The sequence below is a fragment of the Poromitra crassiceps genome (assembly GCF_964638095.1).
Source record: "Poromitra crassiceps genome assembly, chromosome: 18".
Classification (NCBI taxonomy): Eukaryota; Metazoa; Chordata; class Actinopteri; order Beryciformes; family Melamphaidae; genus Poromitra; species Poromitra crassiceps.
In genome coordinates this window covers 20,560,647-20,581,341 of record NC_139636.1, presented here as the reverse complement: position 1 = coordinate 20,581,341, position 20,695 = coordinate 20,560,647, and the positions used below count along the sequence as shown (strand labels likewise).

Here is a 20,695-nt window from a genome sequence, read left to right as displayed (position 1 = left end):
TAAAAAGTTTAAAACACAAAAAACACATTTTTAATTACAGCCAAAGGTCATTACAAATACTCACAAAATGTTGCACCCCTTTGTGAAAGCAGTCCTCCAATGTGGAAGCTCATTTTGAATCATCTTGAAGAGGTGCAGCCAATTAGACTGATCATGTGAAGTGTGAGTGAGAGTGAGACAGAGTGCATGAGGCTAACCACAGTTGGTCAGGGATGGGACAAGACCGCCAACAACTGCCTCTTACTCATATAGCCAGTAAACTGACTGTCTGAATACCGAGAAAAATGTCTTAGGGAATTTAGATTACTATGGAAGAGGAAGAGTTTAAAGTCATAATTCTCAGATTAATTATTCTGACTTGTGTGTGTGTGTGTGTGTGTTTATTCTAGTTATGAAGTCTGATTTGGACATAATTAAATTAAATGTAAAAATGTGAGGTCACAGACTGAAGCAGTCGCTATGGTTACAGCGTCGCTTGGGGGCGCGGTGTATCCTGGGAAAAATAAGTTGTTTGCAAATCACTTCCTGGCACTGCAGCGTTGGGAACGAAGGGACAGAGCACACGGGTAATAAATACTTTTCTCCAACAACACCTGACGTTAGTTAACTAGCTAAATGTTGATAGTTCAAGTCAAAGTTAGACATTGCACAGATACATTGTCATTGTGGAGTCGACAGCTAGCGTTCAACGTTTGCCAGCATAAACACGGTGGTGTTATAGTTAACGTTAGCCTCCTAGCTAACATGTTTGGCAACTGACTGTTTGGGAGATTCATTCATTCAACAAATAACACTAGCTAACTAACTGTTAACTAGCGTTAGCTATAACCTGTCTTACTCACTTGTAGTACACACATGACACGCTAACGTTTACAAAATGTTCACTTATTTCCACGTTGTGTGTTTGTTTTGCAGCAAAGTAGTCATGTCAGCAAGGAAGATGCCAAGCTCTCCTGCTTCCGCGTCCAAGGGTTTCAGCTCGACCCCTCTGAAGGCCAGCAGCGGGAGAGACCTGCGGCACAGATCCAGGAGTGTGGACGATGACTGCGTCTTATCCGACGACGAAGATACGTTTTCCCTCCTCTCTCCCATCTACCATGACAGCTTTGATAGTGATGAAGAGCTGGATGCTGCAGCTCGGTCAGAAACCTCACCCAGTCACAGTGACGAGCCCAGACTCAGCATTTCACCTGTCAGGTATTGTGCAGGTTATTGGTCTAGTCTAGTGGCTCGGTGGTTTGTTGCAAAAGTGACTCTTGAATTTTAGTAGAACCCACTGATAATTTACTGCCGTCGATAGTTATTGTCAATTTTGATCCAAACAAGTTGAATGTAAAGTAGGCTGTGCCTACCAATAAACTGTGAATTGAAAAAGGAAGTATTTGCATAGCAGCTATAATTTTACATGTGATTGTGTTTCAGATGTGAGCTGCCTAAAACACAGCTGGTGCCAGCATCCGTGGAGCCGGCAGCCTCGCCTACACTCAGTGCATGGGAAATGTGGCTGGTGAACAAAGCTAAAGATGACCGCCTCAAATTGGAAAAGAATGCAGAGGAAGTAGGTCCCATCTATTCTGTTTTTTAACAACAACCAGTCAGTTCCCTTGTATTTATGTGTACTGCAGCTATGGGGCCAACTTTTTGTTTCATTTCCCCCCTCAATGGTTTTAAAATCAACGCATTCTCTCTCAAACAATCCTCATCATTCTTCCTGACTGAATCCAGTCTGAATCTTTGACTCTTATACTGTATCTTGTGATTCAGGAGCACCTGCTGAAGGAGAAAAAAGAACAGCAAGAGAGAGTACAGGAACAGAAGAAGATCATCATGGAGGAGAAGATCCAAGACTGGCTAAAGATGAAGAGAGAACAGGTAGAAAACAACTTCTTACTTAATGAAATCACAGATGCCATTGCAGCAGATTCAGTAATTTCATAAGAAGCTTAACATTATGCACATGTATATACAGTAATACTACTGGTAGATATCCATTGTTTTCATTTCTATAAAATGTTTAATGTTTTTTTCTCTTCCAAAACTGCAGGAGAAGCAAGAGCAACTGGTAAAGCAGATTAAAGAACAGCAGGAGATACAGAGGCAGCAAATGAAACAGAGGGAGACTGAACAGAAAGCACAGGAGAAGTACAAAGAATGGATGCAGAAGAAGAACCAAGAAAAAGTAGAGAAGGAAAGGAAGGAGAAAGTAACGTGGATATTTTTGGACAATAATTACAGTTTTTATTGAATGATTCTGAATCTTTATGCCATGTTGATGATATGTTATTGCCGGTAATGAGCTGCCTGTCTGAGCTCCTAATATTGTGTCATGACAGGAGGCGGCTGCCAGTAGAGAGGAGCAGGAGAAGAAGCGCCAAAAGAGGGCAGAGGAGAAGTTTAAGGAATGGCTGGCACATGCCAATGAAAAAAGCAGGGAGAGTCCCCAGTCACCTTGCTACCCAAGAAGTAAGATACATTTGATATTCTGGGAATTAGTAACTATGCATCATCAATCTTTTGAATGGTTTTCACCATGCATATGTGGGGGAAAAAGTGTCTGCTTATATATATATATACGGTATATATATATATATATATATATATATATATAGATATAGATATAGATATAGATATACATAGATACATATATATATAATTATTATTTTGAGAAACAGACATCATACAAATTATAATATCTATGTGTGATGCTTAATAAAGATATATTATACTAGGAATAATGGCAGAATAAAAACCTTTTCTCAAGCTCCTTTAAATGTGATTGTAGTATATCAGTGTCACTGGCCTTGTTGATATTGTTTGTACTGTATATCTGAAATTGGATTACCTTCCGCCAGGTCCGTACGACAAAGCCTACCCATCACCCAGCTTCTGCAATCCCATCCCATGGAAGCCGATCCACGTCCCTCCTGCAGACACGCCACAGAAGACCACTTCTCGCAGGAAACCGCAGAAACAGACAAAATGCCAACAAAGCCCCAGCGCCGCTTTTAGAAACACTGTAAGTGCAGCACAGTTGCTGAAGAAGAGATGATGCACAGCAGGCAGAACTCTTTGACTGTGACACTTGAGTTATGGCACCAAGATGAGGCTCCATCAAGACTCGTTTCATCCATCACTCATCAATTTAGACTAGCGGATCACAGGAGCATTTCTATTATAATATGGACATGCTGCCATGTCGAGATTTTCTTGATCGTGTTTGGTGACCGTTCACTGCAGTGATCTAGTAATGTACTAGTTCAAATTTGTGTTTGTATATAAGGATATGCACATGTTAGGGGTTTGTAATTTTTACATGATTTTGACAAAAATGTTTTAGAATTTGTTCTTCCATATCATTATAACCTTTAACCTACAGTTTGGCATAGTGATATGTTCATAAGTCGTGTTTGTATTTTTATCCTGTAAATTGAATCAATTTGTCATGAGGATAAATGGGCTGCAATCCAACAGTTTTGTTTTCTCTTGCTTTGCTTTTATCGACCACATTTCATAGCATTTAAAGACACTGAATGCACACGCACACACACAGGAAGGTGGTGGTTGGTCAAGGCCAGAGATAGGCCAGGCCTAGTGAAGTGCCCCTCACACTCACACATTGTTCTGTGTCCAGCTGTGCCTTGTTCTTCTGTGGGCTGAGATGACGACAGAAATGAGTGTGTGGGTGGAGAGGGGAGGAGGGGGTCTCTCTACACTCGGTGCCATATTCTCATCATTCCGCGTTCTCACACAGAGATGTCAATGTATGAAGCCTGAGGTAAAAACCCATTTATATTACTGTATTAGATTAACCCATCTTTAATTAATTACGTCCACTGTGTTTTTGCCTTTTGTTTTTTCTTCTCCTATACTTAGCTCCTGTCTCGTGTTATTGACTGCTGTGGAATGTGTTAGTTGACAGCGGCCAGCCGGAGGGATAATAATGGGGGGCATCGGCCTAAGACTGATTACCCAGGACATTTTTTTACATTACCCGGGGGTCCAAAGGACAGCTGTTGAGACAAAGAAGTCAAGTGTTTGCATTCTGTCATGTACAGTTTAACCGTGCAAGGAGTGGTTTAAGCTGTTTACCCAAGAATATTTGCACACCCAGCCTTGTAAGCAAAAGCAAACCTTCAGAAAGGCCGGGGTTCTGTGCAGTCAACCCCCAGGACTTTTACTTTGTGTGTTGTGTTCAAGTCTTAGCTAACCTAACCATAAAGCAAATCAGTCTTCATCTTGTTTACATTCATCCAATCCTCACCTGTAGAAAACAACAGTACTTTTGGTAATGAATGATCTTCCTAGTGTGTTTTTCCCCTGCCTCCTCCAGGAATTGTTTTCTGTTGACAGCTAGCCTCAATAGAAATTTCACATCCCAAGATGCAGTGGTGCAGGTGGGCTGGCAGTTGGAAATCACACCTACCAGGACAGGTAGGGGGCGTGTCTTCCTTGTCTCAGAATGAAAGTAGGTGGGCGGAGAGGTTGGGAAAAGGAGTAGAGGACAGATAGAGTGACAGTGTAAAGGGCATAAGTACAGACTGCACTTGTTAAGTGGTAAAGGACTCTGCCTAAAGAATGTGGTGGAGAAGTGTAATGTGAACGTGGAAACTGGTGCGGGACGAAGAAATGTTGCTTTTGATGGTGTCCAGGGGAAATCGTGGTGACAATCTTCTGTGGGATACTGAGTGAACTTTGAAGGGGGCTCTGTGGTGAGGGCTGGGGAGCGCCTGCACACCGGTAATGGGAGTAAAACTGACAGAAGAAACTGGATTAAATAGTGGATTTTACATTACGATTACGGACATTCAGCATGACCTATATGGATCACATCTGGTGTAGCTACTCTATTGATTCTCATGTAATAAACCACACATACATTCTGAGGATATTGCTCATCTCTGACTGGGACAACTTTAAACTGGGGAGCACACATACTCATGAATTGTTATGCAGCAACAGATTCACCCTTTTTCTGAAAGGGATCTGCCTGCTGTTTCTGTAAATAATATTTTTTTTATTGACACAACTCGGAAAGAACCAGTTCTGTTGCTCTGGGCCACAGAGGGCCTGGACCCGGTGTTTTAGTCTCAGTGTCTCCTTGTGTATTCCTCCCTTCACCATGCAGTCTGCAGGGCCAGAGCATGAGGACTCCTTTGACTTTCTCTTTAAAATCATCCTGGTTGGGGACTCGGACGTGGGAAAGACCTGCGTGGTGCAGAGCTTCAAGTCTGGCATATTTGTGGAGAAGCAGCAAAACACCATCGGGGTGGACTTCACTGTTCGAACCCTGGAAATTGATGGCAAGAAGGTGAAGGTAAGTGACCAGACTGTTAGTTCTTTTCAGCTACTCTGATATTTTTGATTTACCACAGTTCATTGCACCAGGCATATTCTTCTCTAGATCACAACTGGGAATACTTGCTCAATTAGAATCGCCTGGGGGATCATTATTTTAACTGGTCCATATGAAGATACAGTATACAGTATATGACATATGAGGAGACTTTGCATTCTTGCTCTTGTCTTAAAACAAATATAATCCTCTTATCAGCTTAAGTTATCTTCAGTGGTTTTTTTCCCCTCTGAGAAAGAGGAGTGGCTGCTACTTTCAAATGATATCATTTGTGTGTTTTCTGGGTGTGTTGATTTATCAGCTCGCATGTCTTGTTATGCTAATAGGGCACGTGTTTTCTGGCCTTACAAGACATAAATATGAGTAGCTTAATTGAAAAGGTACATTTTGAGGATATTTATTAACCCGCCACTTCAAATCCACAAAGTTTACATCCAAATTCTCCAACCATTTTCACCATGTTGGATTTGGACTTGTCCTCTCATGTCTGACTTCTCTTCTGCATGTGATTGTAGATGCAGGTGTGGGACACAGCGGGGCAGGAGCGTTTCCGCACTATAACCCAGAGTTACTACCGCAGCGCCCACGGGGCAATGGTGGCCTATGACATCACACGCCGCACCACATTTGAATCTGTGCACCAATGGATACAAGAGGTGGAGCAGTATGGAGCTGCCAGCGTAGTGCTGATACTCATTGGTGGGTAGACATTATGTTGCCCTCTGTTCAAGTCCATACTCCCAATACCTTATTCTTGGTGGTTTAGTTTTGGTTACAGCACATTCATGTGGCCAAGCAAACCAGCATTTTCTCTAAAGAACATTCTCTAGTCTAATTGATTGACAAACTCCCAATATATCTGTTCCATTTCTGTTTTTGACACTTCCCATTTAATTCTGTTGTTGACTTCCAGGTAACAAGTCAGACCTGCACACCCAGAGGCAGGTGCTGTTTGAGGATGCGTGCACACTGGCAGAAAACAAAGGCGTGCTGGCCGCTCTGGAGACCTCGGCCAAGGAGGCCCAGAACGTGGAGGCGGCCTTCGCCCTCATGGCCCGGGAGCTTTTGGCACGAAACGGCATGGCGGTCACAGAGGAGGACACTCAGGAGCTGCCACACTTCATGCTGGGCAACAACTCCCACCCCGTCCACGGCACTGTGTCCTCGGAGAAAAGGTGTGGCTGCTGAGGGAACTGACGCTGCAATTATGTTGCTTAGATAGGTTGAATGACACGTCATTCACATCCTGAAACACGGTGGCAGCCTGTGTACACTCACTATCCAAGTGTGTGTGTGTGTGTGTGTGTGTGTGTGTGTGTGTTTGTGTGTGTGTGTGTGTGTGTGTGTGTGTGTGTGTGTGTGTGTGAGAGAGAGATGAGTTTCACCACAGGGAGGTGGAGGGTTATGGAGATGAGCTAAGTTACAAAGGAACTCAAAAATGTGTGGCAGTGTGTCAGACTAGAATTTTTGTAGATATTTTCAGATATATTTGAGACTATCGTGTGAATTTCCCTAATCACATTACTGTATCTAAATTTAGTAGAATCAGTAACACAGGTTTAAAATGGCAGTTGTTTATCAAATATTTTGTAATATCCATTCTTCCAAAGATAACTATGTTTGCAGCTCAACATGAGATAAGAAAATGACTTTAGCATCACAAAACTCACCTCCAGGCTACTGTAGGGCTCTGTAATAAGGCTGTACTACGATTAGCAGTATGTGTTCGACATGTAAAACATTGTCTTGTCTTTCATCCTTCTAATTGTTCCTTATTATGGCATATCTGCAAATTGTTACACCTTCAATTACAGTCATCCCTGAATTTGAATATAAAATACCAACACCATATGTAGTTTTATCCGGTGCCATCATTTTAATAAAATATTTTCTCACACATCTTCTAACACAAACGTATACATGAACATGAACATGAAAGTAGCAGCACCATTTTTTGCTTTGGTGGAATTTTCCTGCCGATGGCTTTTGTTAGAATTTAAAAACTTTTCAACAAAGCTTAAATCAAAACTGCTGAGAAACTGAACTGTCTGAAGCCCGGCCACTTCATTAATCTCCCCAGCATTCATGGTAACGCATTCTCTCTGGCTTAAAATTACCGTAATCAATTAGAAACATGGCAGCTAAAAACATACAGCAGAACAAGGAGGGCAAGATGACCTAGTTAGCCAGACGATTGTGCAAAAACAATTACGCCCAACTTCAGCTGAACTGTGTGTCTTGTCAACATTTGGGTTCCCACATATTTTCAGATACAATTTCAAAACTTTTCCATTACTTTTCAAAGATCCATAATAGAATGTCCATGTATTGTGACTGAGACAGTGACTCAATCCAATCAATACAAGATATTATTACTACACTGGGCAAATAGGACACAGCTCTTTATATTGGATTTTAGTGCTTTAGAATCACTGCATCACATTACATGGAAATATAATTGAAATAAAACTATTTTCCATACAAATATTAATATAAAATACAAGAAGCACTAAAATCCACATATATTAGAGCTACAGTCAACAGCTACAGAAAATAAATTTGCTGACTGTTAAGCTACATTACATGGAAGGTTATTCATGGAAGATTACTCTTAACAATTTCATTACACACAACAAAATTCCATGACTTTTCCAAACTTTTCTAGGATTTCGATAATTCCATGAAAACAAGATTTTGAAATTCCATGACTTTCCATGACTGTGGGAACCCTGTAACATGTGTCTTTGTGGGCAGAAATTCTGCAGCTTCTTCTGGGTCCATGTGAATGTAAGCTTAAACTGTAACTATGTTTAACCTCTGCCTCCAGCCATACACATAAACTTACAGATACATTACAAAAGCTTGAGTGACAGTGTGGTAACAAAAGGTAACCCGTAGACTTGTATGTAACCCTTAAACTCTTTGTCGTGTCTTTTAAAAGAAAGAACCCAAAATGCAGTAGGATGTACAAGGGTGAGAAAGGACAGGGTCCACTTGGTGAACCCGCCCTAACTCAAGTAGGTAGACTGGTCCATCACAGTGTTGTCTCTGTTGGTTGTGAAAAACGCTGAATATATTTAACATCCTATAAAACACTAGCATAGCCTTGCATGAATCAGTTATCATAAATGTCTTTTGCATATTGTTGCTTTTTGGCAGCTGAGCCCATGGCACTTATGCACATTCATTTAGAAGGCCTAGCCAGTAGCGGCTCCATCTTCCCTGTAACAATAATAAAATGCATAAAATATCTCAACAATCCTTACAGAACTATAAGCACCAGCTGCCACCAGTTACGGGGCATTATTGTTTTCTCGGTTGGTATAAAGTAGTTTGGGGCCAAAAGCTTTGCATCAGGTCAGCTGGTAAAGAGCGGAAACGGTCTGTGCTCCAAAAAACAGTAACAGGGGTGTTATAGTAAATAAATGTGATGCAAGTTATCTAGCTATGTAGCTAATTGACACAAATAAAAACAACTAAAACCATCTTTCTATGGGGGAAAGATAACACTACAGGACAAACCAATAACAGATACCAGGCTCTCTCCTTTGGGAGAGGCTGGTGATGCGAGGTTAGTACAAAGGGGAGAAGGCACGGATACTAGTGATGCGCGGGTCACCCAGAACCCGCCGAGTCCCGCGGGCTGGGTTGGCAAATTATGAAAATATCGCGGGTGCAGGCGAGGCAGGCTCAGAACGTGACAAAGCAACATTATTAAATAATTTAGAGCAGTGAAACACGCAGAGTAATTAACCGTGAACTCTCTCTCACACACACGTAGGTCTACACACAATCACAGACTCTTGCTGCACTCTCTATACTATAGCCTACATGGAGTAAAGAAACGCTTCAATGAGGTAGCCTATGTGCTCTCAAAACAAACATTTTGGAAGGATTATTCGCTATAATTATTATTTGAAGTGTCCATCTATTGCCACCGCAGATTTTCTGTTGTGGACGCGACTGTGATCTATTTGTCAACTTTACTGCAATGTGAGTAGGCTACGTGACCGGCTGCGTGCGCATGAGGTAATTAAAAAAAACCGTATCGGCAAGCCGTCTGTGCACCTGCTGCACACTACTACGCTTAATTAATTGAAGAAAGACCGACATGAAAGCAGCCGAGCAACTCATCCAGAGCAGTACAACTGTTGTAGCGCACGGCAGCATGTGAGTGTCTGTGTGTGTGTGTGTGTGTGTGTGTGTGTGTGAGAGAGAGGGGGGGAGAGAGACAGAGTGATTAGCTACTTTGCACACCTTGGAAGCTCTGCTGTGCTCCTCCTGAGTCCGGAGACATATTACATTAAATTGGCCATTGCGGGCTGCTGGGTTGGGCTGGGTTCGGAATTCTCAGATATTTTAACGGGCTGAGCGGGGCGGGCTGGCTCCAATGACGGGTTGCGTTGGGGCGGGCCTTAAAAAACCCTGACCCGCGCATCACTAACGGATACGGAGACAGAGACTCTACCCCAGCGGGCAGCCCTCCTGCTGGAACACCAGCTCCACCGCCTCCCTCACGTCCTGCACCACGAAGGAGGGCTGCGTGAGGCTGGGGTCGAAGCGGAAGTCCCTGTGGCCGTGGAAGATGCGTTGCTCGGTGACTGTGTGCCGCGGGTCCGAGGGCAGCTCCTGCTCCTCCCTGCAGTACACACCGGTGCACACCAGGATGGAGCTGCAGTGCTCAGGGAGGTGCTCGCCCAGCTCGTACATGCCCGACGCCCCGCCCAGCTCCGTCGACGTCATCTTAGGGGGCTCCTCAACAGTCTCGCCGCCGCCGCTGCCTCCCTGAGCCTGCAGCTGGGCCCGGGCACGCCGAGAGGCCTGGAGGTAGCGATTGTAGAGGTTGGCGCCGTATATGTCAGCCATGGGATTATCGCTAGAAGGAGAGATGGAGTGATGTAAGAGCAGGGTTAACTTGAAATTGAAGTTATTTTTTTAAGGTAAACACATCCTACAAAAGAGGGAAGAGAGATTATTCATCTGTGTCAAATGTTGGAATGAAATCAATATTCATCTAACCCAGCGCGTTTCAAAGCATGGGGGCCCTGGGGGGTGCAAGACAACTTGAGGACAGGTGCGCAGTGTGAGGGGGGAATCAGACAGAATAAAATGCGCAACTTGGCCATGCTACACAATGGCTGTGTAGCTTCCACCGTGCGAATAAGCCGGGTGCGGAGCTCCGACAGTCTGGCTGCCTGAGGCGAGGTGAGGAGCTGTCAGGGGAGAGATCGAGAGACCTGCAGCTCCAGGGACAAGGAAATCGGGATTTTATTTTTTATGCATGTTTCCACAAATCTGCAGGTGTCTATATGTATATGTTCTCTGAGGGGAGGCTCACTCTCCCACACTTTGAAACCCCCTGATCTAACCCAAGGGATTTGTCCAGAGAGTGATGTTAGACAGGATGCACCAGGTCAGTCAGTCACTCACCCGATAGCGTACAGCCTCTGCACAGGCTCAGTCCAGCCCAGGCTCTCGGCGTGCTGTCTGATCAGCAGCTCGGCGTAGTTGTAAGTCACCACACTGGGCTTTCCGATCAGAGCCTCGTACTTCAGCTCACAGCCTGTGATCTTCTTGTACAGGCTCTCCAAACACACCAGGAACATACCATGAGCAAACCTATGAGACAGAGACATTTAGCATAACATTCCGTAAGTTTAAATGACTTTTCAGGGTTCTGTGGTCCTACATATTACATTTATGATATATGTATGAATGAATGTATAGGATGAAGTGATTGAAGAATCTCAAAGATAAAAGTGATCAACAGAAGGAGAATGTACATTTAAGCGTGAATATTTCTGGCACTGTACCTTGGACTCTTGGCCTCAGCCATCCAGAGCAGGTCCATGTTACAGGCCAGGACTGGGATGTGAGGGTACTGCAGCGAAGTCACAGCATTTCCTGCCTCCCCATTGGTTAGGAGGACATCAATGATAAGCTGGAGATTAGTCTCCCATCTGATTGGCTCACCAAATAGGATGACAGCTGCAGGACAACAAAGAGAACAACAGTGTATAAGACTGTCCCACAGGTGTTCAATAACTGTCAAGCACACAACAACAATAACCAGTATTGGTATGGTCACTGCTAAGCCATGTGCTGTAAAAACGTACCTTCTATTGGAGGTAAGGCTTTGGTTGTCTCAATCTGTGAGATATCAAACAGTTCTTAAGTTGTTTTACAGCGCTCTTCATCTATACATAAACATATAGTGGCTTCAATAGCAATACTTACACTGTCTTTGGGCCTTCTGTTGTGATCCACCACATCAAGAAGAGGATAGGCCTCTCTCAGCATATCTATAGTGACCACTTTCTGGAAGCCCAGACTGGAGTTTAGTATGTTAAAGTGAAACACAGGTGAATAGGAAATAAGAGCCAGGCAGTATCTCGTCACAAACACACCCATCAGAGCGGTGGGAAAAGTGGGGTAACTATCGCCTGCTGGCAATCTTGAAACTTTGTAAGGAATTTGGCCTGTCAGTTGTTTGTTCCCTGAAGTTTTAATTAATTATTTTAAATCCTTGCTGAGAGTGGCCTAAAAAGATGATATATTTATACAAAAAAATTTTGAACATAAAAGTACAGAGAGAGACAGAGACAGAGAGATAAATTATGAATGCTTGGGGGGTCAACATCCAGAAGTGTTCCCATCTGGGCCACCAGTTAAGACAGGATACTTGTGAGCCACCTCTTGTATAGGACCCTGTCCTGACACCAGCACGCACATGTTGTGGAACTGGTTAAACATGCGCAAAGGACTATGGGACAGCATCACCTGGTCCGGGGACACCTGAGGAAAAGGGGATACAGAGCAAAGAAATAAGTCAAACAGAACATTGGATAAGGCAAGTTGAAAAAATACATAGTGATTTGAAAGTTGTTACAATGTAACAACTTTCAAATCACTAAGTTGTTACATTGTAACAACTTTCAAATCACTAATACATGTTTAACTTACCTCCACCTCCAGCAGATGTGACAACTGCTCAGCTTTGGTATGCCTCATGCAGTTCCCAGCGTTTGTGACGAACACCACAGGCACCTTGTATCTCCCCTTGCGGTCCACCAGGTTCCTGAAGCACTGCTTGGCTGCAGGGATGGGGGTCCTGCCCCGCAACAGCACTCCATCGATATCGAACAGGAGCCCGAAGGAGCTGTGGGCCTGAGGAGGGAGACGGGTCAGCAACTGGGTGAAGTGTGTGGTATGAAACAATCAGATGGATTATTAACTACTGTAGCTGTCAGTGATACTGCCAGAGAATGCATTGGAGCAGGAACAGATAACTAACTCACTGAGGAGTTAGCTGATTGTGAGAGAGTAATGACTGGTTTTAAAGGTGTAGTACACAGAGAAAGAACATAACCACATAGAAACCAACATTGTGAGTGATGTGATTAGGTTAATTATGTCAAGAGTATTTTCCTCTTTCAGTGTTTGCAAATAGTTAAAGTGCAATAGCGAAAAATAGAAGGTCAAGGCAACTCAGATGGATTCCTATGATTTCCTTCATTCATCATAATCTTAATTTAAAGTTTTAATTAGTTACTTACATCGCTGTAATTCCGTGAGGACGAAGGTGAGGTGGTGTTTATTTGTTGTACTGCTCCCTCACAGCTTGACTGCAGCAGCCGCCAGCCACTTCTTAAACACCGGATTCTCTGCATTCCTCCAGTAACGTGAAACCTTAGACACAGAGCTGAGCTATGCTTTGTCTATGGCTTTCTCCGACAGATAGTCTGAAACTGATAGAAACTGTGCGCTATCTCTTCATTCTGTCCTGCTGCCTGGTCAGTTAGTTTTTTAGATGGTTGCATGCATTATTCAGTACTGGCTAGCCGATCTCTGTTGTCAATTGTCATCATTCGTTGTCATTGAACGCGCAATCGGGCATGCGCAAAACCGTGAGAACAGAAGCAAAACTTCCGGGTCTGCCCTACTCTGCCTCTGATTGGGTTGGGTTTAGGCATGAGGAGTGATGATTGGTTGATATTAAGTTTAGGCGTGTGGAGTGACCTCTAGGAATGACGATTGATTACGGTCACTCTGGTTCAGGCTAAGCCAATCAGGGGCAGAGTAGGGCGGGTCTTAACAAGAAAAGACGAGAAGATGGCTGCAGGTCTATGCAAACATGTTTGAGGAAGGCATATTTTCGATTTCCCCCTTTTAAAAGCATAGTTTACAACGTTAATTAACCCTAACAACAGAATACTGTACGTATGGATGATACTATCACGGAAGCGAGGCTTTAGCTCCGAGATTGAAGAAGAAGCTACTCTATGGATTCAGATGTTTAGCTGCGAAGCTAACGTTATTTGAGCTGTGAAGGGAAACCAGTTTGTCAGTAAAGTATAGTTCAGGATGGAAATGTCCTGTCACTTTGTGAAAACGTCTAAAGTCCAAATGCTGAGAGTGTTGGTCAACCAGCGACTAACTGCGGCTGTTGAAGAGATATTTGGGATGTTTGAAAGAATAATAGCAGAGTACGAGGAGGAAGCTTCTCGTTCACAACGAAAGCTGTTGGACGCGGTTTTAAATCCTGAAGTGCGCTTACACAGAGGCAGAGCAGACCTCCAGCTGCTGGTCAATAACGAAGAGGTTCCCCCTGAGCAGCAGGATTGGAGCCCCAGTCTGGACCATGTCGATGGTCTGGACCAGGAGGACCCAGAGCGCCCACACATTAAAGAGGAACAGGAGGAACTCTGGACCAGTCAGGAGGGAGAGCAGCTTCAAGAGCTGGAGGAGGCAGATATCACTTCATATCATCAGTTCCCATTCACTGCTGTCACTGTAAAGAGTGAAGATGATGCAGAGAAACCTCAGTCCTCACAGTTTCATCAAAGTCAAACTGAGAACAGAGAGGCAGAGCTTCTAGCCAGAAGTTTAACCGAGCAGATGGAAACAGAAGCTGGTGGAGAGGACTGTGCAGTATCAGAACCAGCCAGGAACTTAGATCCAGCTAATGATTTACAACCAACTGGTGATGGCAAGACTTCACACTCTTCTGACCCTGAGACTGAAAACGGTGATGATTGGATCGGATCTAGTGAACCTCAGTCAGGTTTAGACTCACTGAAAAACAATGAAGTACTTGGGGAGAAACGCATAAGTTGCTCAGTTTGTGGTAAAAGATTTGACCACAGGGGAGCTGTACTGAGACACATGAGAGTCCACACAGGAGAGAAGCCATTTCATTGCTCAGTCTGTAGTAAAAGTTTTGCTCTTGTAGAAAACTTGAAACAACATATGAGAGTCCACACAGGAGAAAAACCATTTAATTGCTTCGTCTGCGGTAACCGTTTTGCTCGTAAAGGAAACTTGAAACGACACATGAGAGTCCACACAGGAGAGAAACCACTCAATTGGTCAGTTTGTGGTTAAAAAAAAGATTTGCATATGAGAGTCAGTCCACACAGGCGAGAAACAATTGAATTGCTCAGTCTGTGGTAAAAGTTTTGAACTCACACAATGTGTGACTATCAAGTCATGATAGTCCACACAGGTGAGAAACCATTTAATTGCTTATAGTCCATGGGCCAAGGCAAAAATCGGTACCACCTGAGGTGACCGCACGATTTTGTTATTTTTGTCTTCCTACATGTCTCTAGTTTATATTTTGGTATGATAACCCTGCTGATTTGGTAGCTTAAGGATAGTTATCACTCTGTAAACAAACCTACCCCCATATAAATGACAAAACCCTGATTTCTGTGTATTAGTCCAGATGATATGTGAAAATGATGTTCCCTTTTTCGTAAAAGCATGAAACTTGGTACGCTTATAGTTTGGGGCCCTGTACAGTTTCAGAAATTGAGCATGCCTTGTGGCGGCCATTTTAATTCTGACATAAGCAAATTATGTAGTTTGCATCATATCTCCTGAACCACACATGCTAACACTGAAAAGGAGATGTCTATCCCAATGTTTTCATGGTCAAGGATTACAATGATACCATATAGAACATCATAAACTGTTAAAGTTACTAATCAATGGTGAATTTGATGACGTTGTGAGAAGGAAATGACAGTATCTGATAACCGATGCTATAACTTCAAAGCCATGACCATTCTCTGGCTAAGATGTTTTGATGAGTGATTTGACTTATATAGACCTTTTGTTAAAATAGCGCCCAGGTCCCTCCTAAGGATCCTGGGATTTTCCTTGCCAGATGGCCAAATCCAAGATGGCCACTGGCGCCATGTTAAAAAATTGACTTTTGACCCAGAGCACATAGAATTAGATTAGATTAGATTCTTTAATGACCACACAGCGAGGCTGGTGGAATTTGTTTTCAGTACAGTTCATACGTAAGCATGTCCAACATCATGATACATACATACATAAAACACAATAACAGTACACAATACAGTTATAGCAGCAGTGATATGGGGGTTGTTATATAGAGTTCAGTGTCCTTATAGCAGTGGGGAAGAAACTGTTTTTAAAACGGGTTGTCTTGGTGGGCAGAGACCTGTAGCGCCTCCCAGAGGGCAACAGCTGGAAGATGTGGTATGCTGGGTGAGTGGGGTCAGAAATGATTTTTTTAGCTCTATTTATTGTCCTTTGGCGGTGGAGTGATTCAAGTGACGGAAGGGGGGTGTGGATTATTTTGGAGGATTTATTGATGATTCTCTGTAGTTTGTTTTTGGAGTGAGTGTCCAGACTGCTGTACCAAACTGTTATGGAGAAGGTGAGGATGCTTTGTATGATGGCCAGGTAGAACCGGAGCAGGAGATGTTTTCTTATTCGGAATTTTTTGAGCTGACGGAGGAAGAAGAGTCTCTGATTGGCTTTTTTGTAGATGTGGTCTGTGTTGGTTTTCCATTTGAGGTTATTACTTATGTGAGTGCCGAGAAATTTGAATGAGTCCGTGGTGCTTATTGGTTTGTCAGAGATGAGTATGGGGGTTTTGGGGTGTGGCTGGCGTCTGAAGTCGATGATGAGTTCTTGGGTTTTGGATGAGTTGAGTAGGAGGTTATTGTCTGTGCACCAGGTAACTGTTTGGTTTATCTGTGCACGGTATTCCATTTCATTATTGTCTGTGATGAGGCCTATGATGGTTGTATCGTCTGCGTATTTGTAGATGTTGACGGAGTTGTAGTGGGATATGAGCAGGTTGGTGTATAGAGAGAATAGCCAGGATGAAAGGACGCAGCCTTGTATGAAGACACTTTTCGGTGTAAGTCAAACACGAGGAATCCGATTCTGACATCAGTTTGACATTATGGCATAGTTTTGACCCAGAATTCCAAGATGGCTGCCATCCAGTATTGTGGAAATGTAACTTTTGAATGGGAAGGTATACTGTGCGTTTGGGGTTTACCACAAGGAAGGAGATTAACAATGGTGGATGTTTTGGGAGTCATTTCAGAATTATGTTCACTGAAAATATGTTAATGTCAACACCCATTTTACCTTGGTACTGCTGTACCAACTACCCCCAGGATTTCTTGCATTAAAATATTTAATGAATGTATGACAAGATAACTAAAATAAGCTCTTTTTATTAGCTGTAGCTATAGATTCTGAATCATCAGATTCTGCTCATCATCTTTAGCCAAGTATGCTGTGTCATACCGGTCGATCACACAGATATGTCAACATCACCATGGCGGACAAGGATGATGGATGACACCTTGTGGACATAGTCCGACCACTTGTATGGGGTGCCATCTTGTGTCTGCCAATCCAATTGCTGATGGAGTTGCCATCATCTCGATCATGCCCATGTCAACGAGAGTGATGTAGGGTTCTTGCAGCCCTACAGATTGGAGATAGAGCTTCTTCTAGATGTGCTTGCTCTTCTGCGTCTTCCTGTATGTGATGTTGGAGTTGAATAAGGCCACACATTCATCAAAAACACAATGTTCCAGCAACTCGTGGAGGTTTACAAGTTGACCACAACCAGGTCAATCACTGCCTTGGAGCGCTCCACTCCATCTCAGCAGCTCCTACCTTGAGTTCCTTCCCGGGTAGTCTCGCTTGCCAGACTCCCTCCCTACAATGGCAGAGTCTGGCTGCTAATACCTCCACCCTGGTATAGGGGAAAAAGGCTCCGTTCACCTTTACAACTATCCACCAAACGTATCAAGCAGGCCTGCTTTATTGCACAATCCAGATCCAACCGTTTTCAGCATGTAGCAACGAGCTAGCATTGTTGATGTTGTTGTTTCACAGTGGCACAGGCATTTGAGATAGACAGATTCGACACGGAGGGAGTGGAAACGAAATCCATAAATGGTCGCCACCAGTCAGTCAGAGCGGGTTGGAGCATGCATGCAGGGAGGAGGGTGGAAGATGATTGTGATGCTGCAGACGCGAAGTGCCGCTGTGTGTAAATTCAGCTCGAGCAGGACCCTGGCCATTCACACCAGACGCACTGCTTTGCTCCGCGCCGGTGACCACTTGTACTGACTTCCTATCTGGCTTCACACAATCACTCGCGGGTCTCACACAAAAATAGATCAGACGCCGAAACAATCTCTGCATGGGGCGAGCCGGCCTCATCACGGCTGGTCTGAAGGACGGTCTAATGTGCTAACAAGTGCACCAAAATGAAACTGGCTGCGCTTCCAGATGCTTCGTCACTTCAGCGTCTGGTGTTTTTGCTCCTTTTCGCATCCACTCATTGCAGACTTAAAATCAGCCCATGCTGCAGGAGAGGAGAAGTTGACCAGATTCTTGCAAGTCCCGGGGGCCCTATCTTCGCAAAAGCGGTACGCCGCGCGCAATGCAAATTGGGGGCGTGCACAAGCGCATGCCTGTTATAATTTTACTGGACATAGGCGTGCCACAATAAGCCGTTTCTGCTCAGAATACGGGGCAGCACCTCTTACACGCTAAAAAAAAGCACCTCTTACGCGCTAAATACTCTGCTGCGCTTGAGCGCACCATAATCTCTATGCTGTACAGCGCAGCGCAGAGTAAAATTCCTTTTGGATATGTCATTACACACGGACGTGCCCACGCCAGGACATCAAATTCTGCTGCTAAAATTGGATATTAGCAGATAATTCAGTGAGGCAATGCAATCAACTATAACTCACTGAGAAACTTTTATCACATCGCAAAGAGGGAAATTAATTGAGAAAACTTGTTGGACAATGGACATAGGCTATTCACCTTCACCTTTCCCATAGTCTCGCTGGCCAGCCTCCCCTCCCACGCAGGTCTCCATAGTGGGATTGCGATGGGCGGCGCTTAGCGGCAGTGCCCTTGGAAAATAGTTTCCAACAATCCAACTTGCCCTTTTCAGCGTGTAGCAACGAGCTAGCGTGTAGGTTTCTGCCGTTAGCTTGCTAGCTAGTTAGCGTTGTTGTTTTCACTGAGGCGGCAGGGCACTATTTACAGCGACACACAGGGAGGAGGGAGCGGAAGCTGCTCTGATTGACGTGGTCGGAGCCAATGACAGAGTTTGTAATAAGCCGGGAGCAGACATCCGGCACCCACTGAAACAGTCACTCCAATGGGGAGCAGCTGTAGAGCAGGGGAGGGCTTATCCCAGTTGCCTGTTTCCGTGGCGCCAGACTCCTCTCCCGGTAGGGAGGGGAGGCTGGCCGTGGCCAGCGAGACTAACATAATTATGAAATTACCCTCAAAACACAATAATTGTCATTACTAAACCATGTTTGGTCGGCATGGATTTGCAATTAAAATAGCTATAATTCACCATTGTTAATCTCCGTCCTTACTCTAAAAATGGTAAACCCCAAACACCACATACGTATATGTTGCCATTCAAAAGTTAAGTTTTCACGCTACTGGATGGCAGCCATCTTGGAATTGTGGGTCAACATTATGACAGAATGTTATGTCAGAATCAGATTCTTTGTGGTTGACTTACACCGAAAAGTGTCTTCATACATTATTCTAGGTGCTCTGGTTCAAAAGTAAATTTTTCAAGATTGTACCAGTGGCCATCTTGGATTTGGCCATCTGGCAGAAAGTCGGAGGATGTTTGGGAGGGGCCTGGGGGCTATTTTAACAAAAAGGCCCATAGAAGTCAAATTACTCATCAAAAAATCTTAGCCAGAATGGTCATGGAATTGAGGTTATAGCATCAGTTATCAGAAACTGTGATTTCCTTCTCACGTCATTAAATTCACCATTGCTTAGTTACTTTAACAGTTTATGATGTTCTATATGGTATCATTGTAATCCTTGACCATGAAAACATAGGGATAGACATCACCTTTTCTGTGTTATCATGTGTGGTTCAGGAGATATGATGCAAACTACATAATTCACTTATGGCGGAATTAAAATGGCCACCGCGAGGCATTTTTGTGATGGCTTAATTTCTGAAGATTTACGGGGCCCCAAACTATATGTGTACCAAGTTTCATGCTTTTATGAAAAAGTGAACATGATTTTCACATATCATCTGGACTAATACACATAAATCAGGGGTTTGTCATTTATATGGGAGAAGGTTTTTTACAGAGTGATAACTATCAATAAGCTACCAGATTGGCACGGTTATCATACCAAAATATAAACTAGAGACATGTAGGAAGACAAAAATACAAAAATTGCGCGGTCCCCTTAGGTGGTACCGATTTCACCATTGGCCCATGGACTAATTGCATTGTATCCTTCTCAAAACACCACTGAATTCACCAAAACACCACTTAATTCACCATTAACTATTCATGTGAACAGTTTATGATGTTGTATAGGGTGTCATTTTAATCCCTGACCATGAAAACATAGGGGTAGACATCACATTTTCTGCGTTATCATGTGTGGTTCAGGAGATATGATGAAATCAGGGTTTTGTCAGTTTTTGGGGGTAGGTTTGTTTACAGAGTGATAACTATCCTTAAGCTACCAAATCGGAAGGGTTATCATACCAAAATATAAACTAGAGACATGTAGGAAGACAAAAATAACAAAATCGTGCGGTCACCTCAGGTGGTACCGATATGTCAAAATTTGAGCCTTGGCCCATGGACTATTAGTCTGTAGTAAAAGTTATGGTCTTAAAGAAAATTTGAAAAGACATGGGAGTCCATACAGTTTTGGTGATACCCGTCCAGCCCGGCCTGTTACACGTGATGATCTCAAAATCAAATCCGTCCCTGCCCAGACCCGTTAATATAAGATCTGCGCCCCGACCCCGGACCCATGATTAAACAGTTACTCACTTTGAACCTAACCAAACTGCCACCGTTTCACACGGGAGGCGAATAGCAGTCTTTCTGGCTCAGCCTCATCACCTGCAGCACTTTGCAGCTGCTAACATTAGGTCAGTAACCAGCTGGTTAGCACTTCTATCAGACAATATAATGTGCAACAAGCCAAGACTTGCCAGATATTTCCAATACATGTCTGATATAA

General features: G+C 43.7%; 3 protein-coding genes across 3 annotated transcripts; 2 read left to right on the top strand and 1 right to left on the bottom strand.

The window, feature by feature from the left end:
- The first annotated feature begins 539 nt into the window (after positions 1 to 539).
- ccdc34 (coiled-coil domain containing 34) lies at positions 540 to 3,401 on the top strand. Its single transcript, XM_083655208.1, has 7 exons — positions 540 to 566; positions 916 to 1,197; positions 1,423 to 1,558; positions 1,765 to 1,872; positions 2,045 to 2,203; positions 2,334 to 2,463; positions 2,853 to 3,401. The coding sequence occupies exons 2-7, from the start codon at positions 926 to 928 to the stop codon at positions 3,047 to 3,049; spliced, it is 1,002 nt and encodes a 333-aa protein (XP_083511334.1). The 5' UTR covers positions 540 to 566; positions 916 to 925; the 3' UTR covers positions 3,050 to 3,401.
- A 1,718-nt stretch (positions 3,402 to 5,119) lies between these two features.
- Positions 5,120 to 7,035, top strand: rab19 (RAB19, member RAS oncogene family; the record flags this gene model as incomplete). Its single annotated transcript, XM_083654444.1, has 3 exons — positions 5,120 to 5,314; positions 5,869 to 6,052; positions 6,267 to 7,035. The coding sequence occupies 3 exons, from the start codon at positions 5,120 to 5,122 to the stop codon at positions 6,539 to 6,541; spliced, it is 654 nt and encodes a 217-aa protein (XP_083510570.1). The 3' UTR covers positions 6,542 to 7,035.
- Positions 7,036 to 7,232: 197 nt separating this feature from the next.
- Positions 7,233 to 13,198, bottom strand: hdhd5 (haloacid dehalogenase like hydrolase domain containing 5). The gene is made up of 8 exons (XM_083654473.1): positions 12,910 to 13,198; positions 12,317 to 12,520; positions 12,036 to 12,148; positions 11,591 to 11,684; positions 11,470 to 11,503; positions 11,167 to 11,341; positions 10,784 to 10,972; positions 7,233 to 10,229 (listed from the first exon to the last, which is right to left on the bottom strand). Exons 1-8 carry the CDS (start codon positions 13,021 to 13,023, stop codon positions 9,818 to 9,820), a joined length of 1,335 nt encoding a protein of 444 aa, XP_083510599.1. The 5' UTR covers positions 13,024 to 13,198; the 3' UTR covers positions 7,233 to 9,817.
- Positions 13,199 to 20,695: the final 7,497 nt, after the last annotated feature.

Coding starts and splice junctions, on each gene's coding strand:
- ccdc34 (XM_083655208.1), top strand. CDS start 926: ATGTCAGCAAGGAAGATGCCAAGCTCTCCTGCTTCCGCGTCCAAGGGT. Junction 1,873..2,044: donor TAAAGATGAAGAGAGAACAG/GTAGAAAACAAC, acceptor CCAAAACTGCAG/GAGAAGCAAGAGCAACTGGT. Junction 2,204..2,333: donor AGAAGGAAAGGAAGGAGAAA/GTAACGTGGATA, acceptor GTGTCATGACAG/GAGGCGGCTGCCAGTAGAGA.
- hdhd5 (XM_083654473.1), bottom strand. CDS start 13,023: ATGCAGAGAATCCGGTGTTTAAGAAGTGGCTGGCGGCTGCTGCAGTCA. Junction 12,149..12,316: donor CACATCTGCTGGAGGTGGAG/GTAAGTTAAACA, acceptor CCTTTTCCTCAG/GTGTCCCCGGACCAGGTGAT. Junction 10,973..11,166: donor GCTGAGGCCAAGAGTCCAAG/GTACAGTGCCAG, acceptor TCTGTCTCATAG/GTTTGCTCATGGTATGTTCC.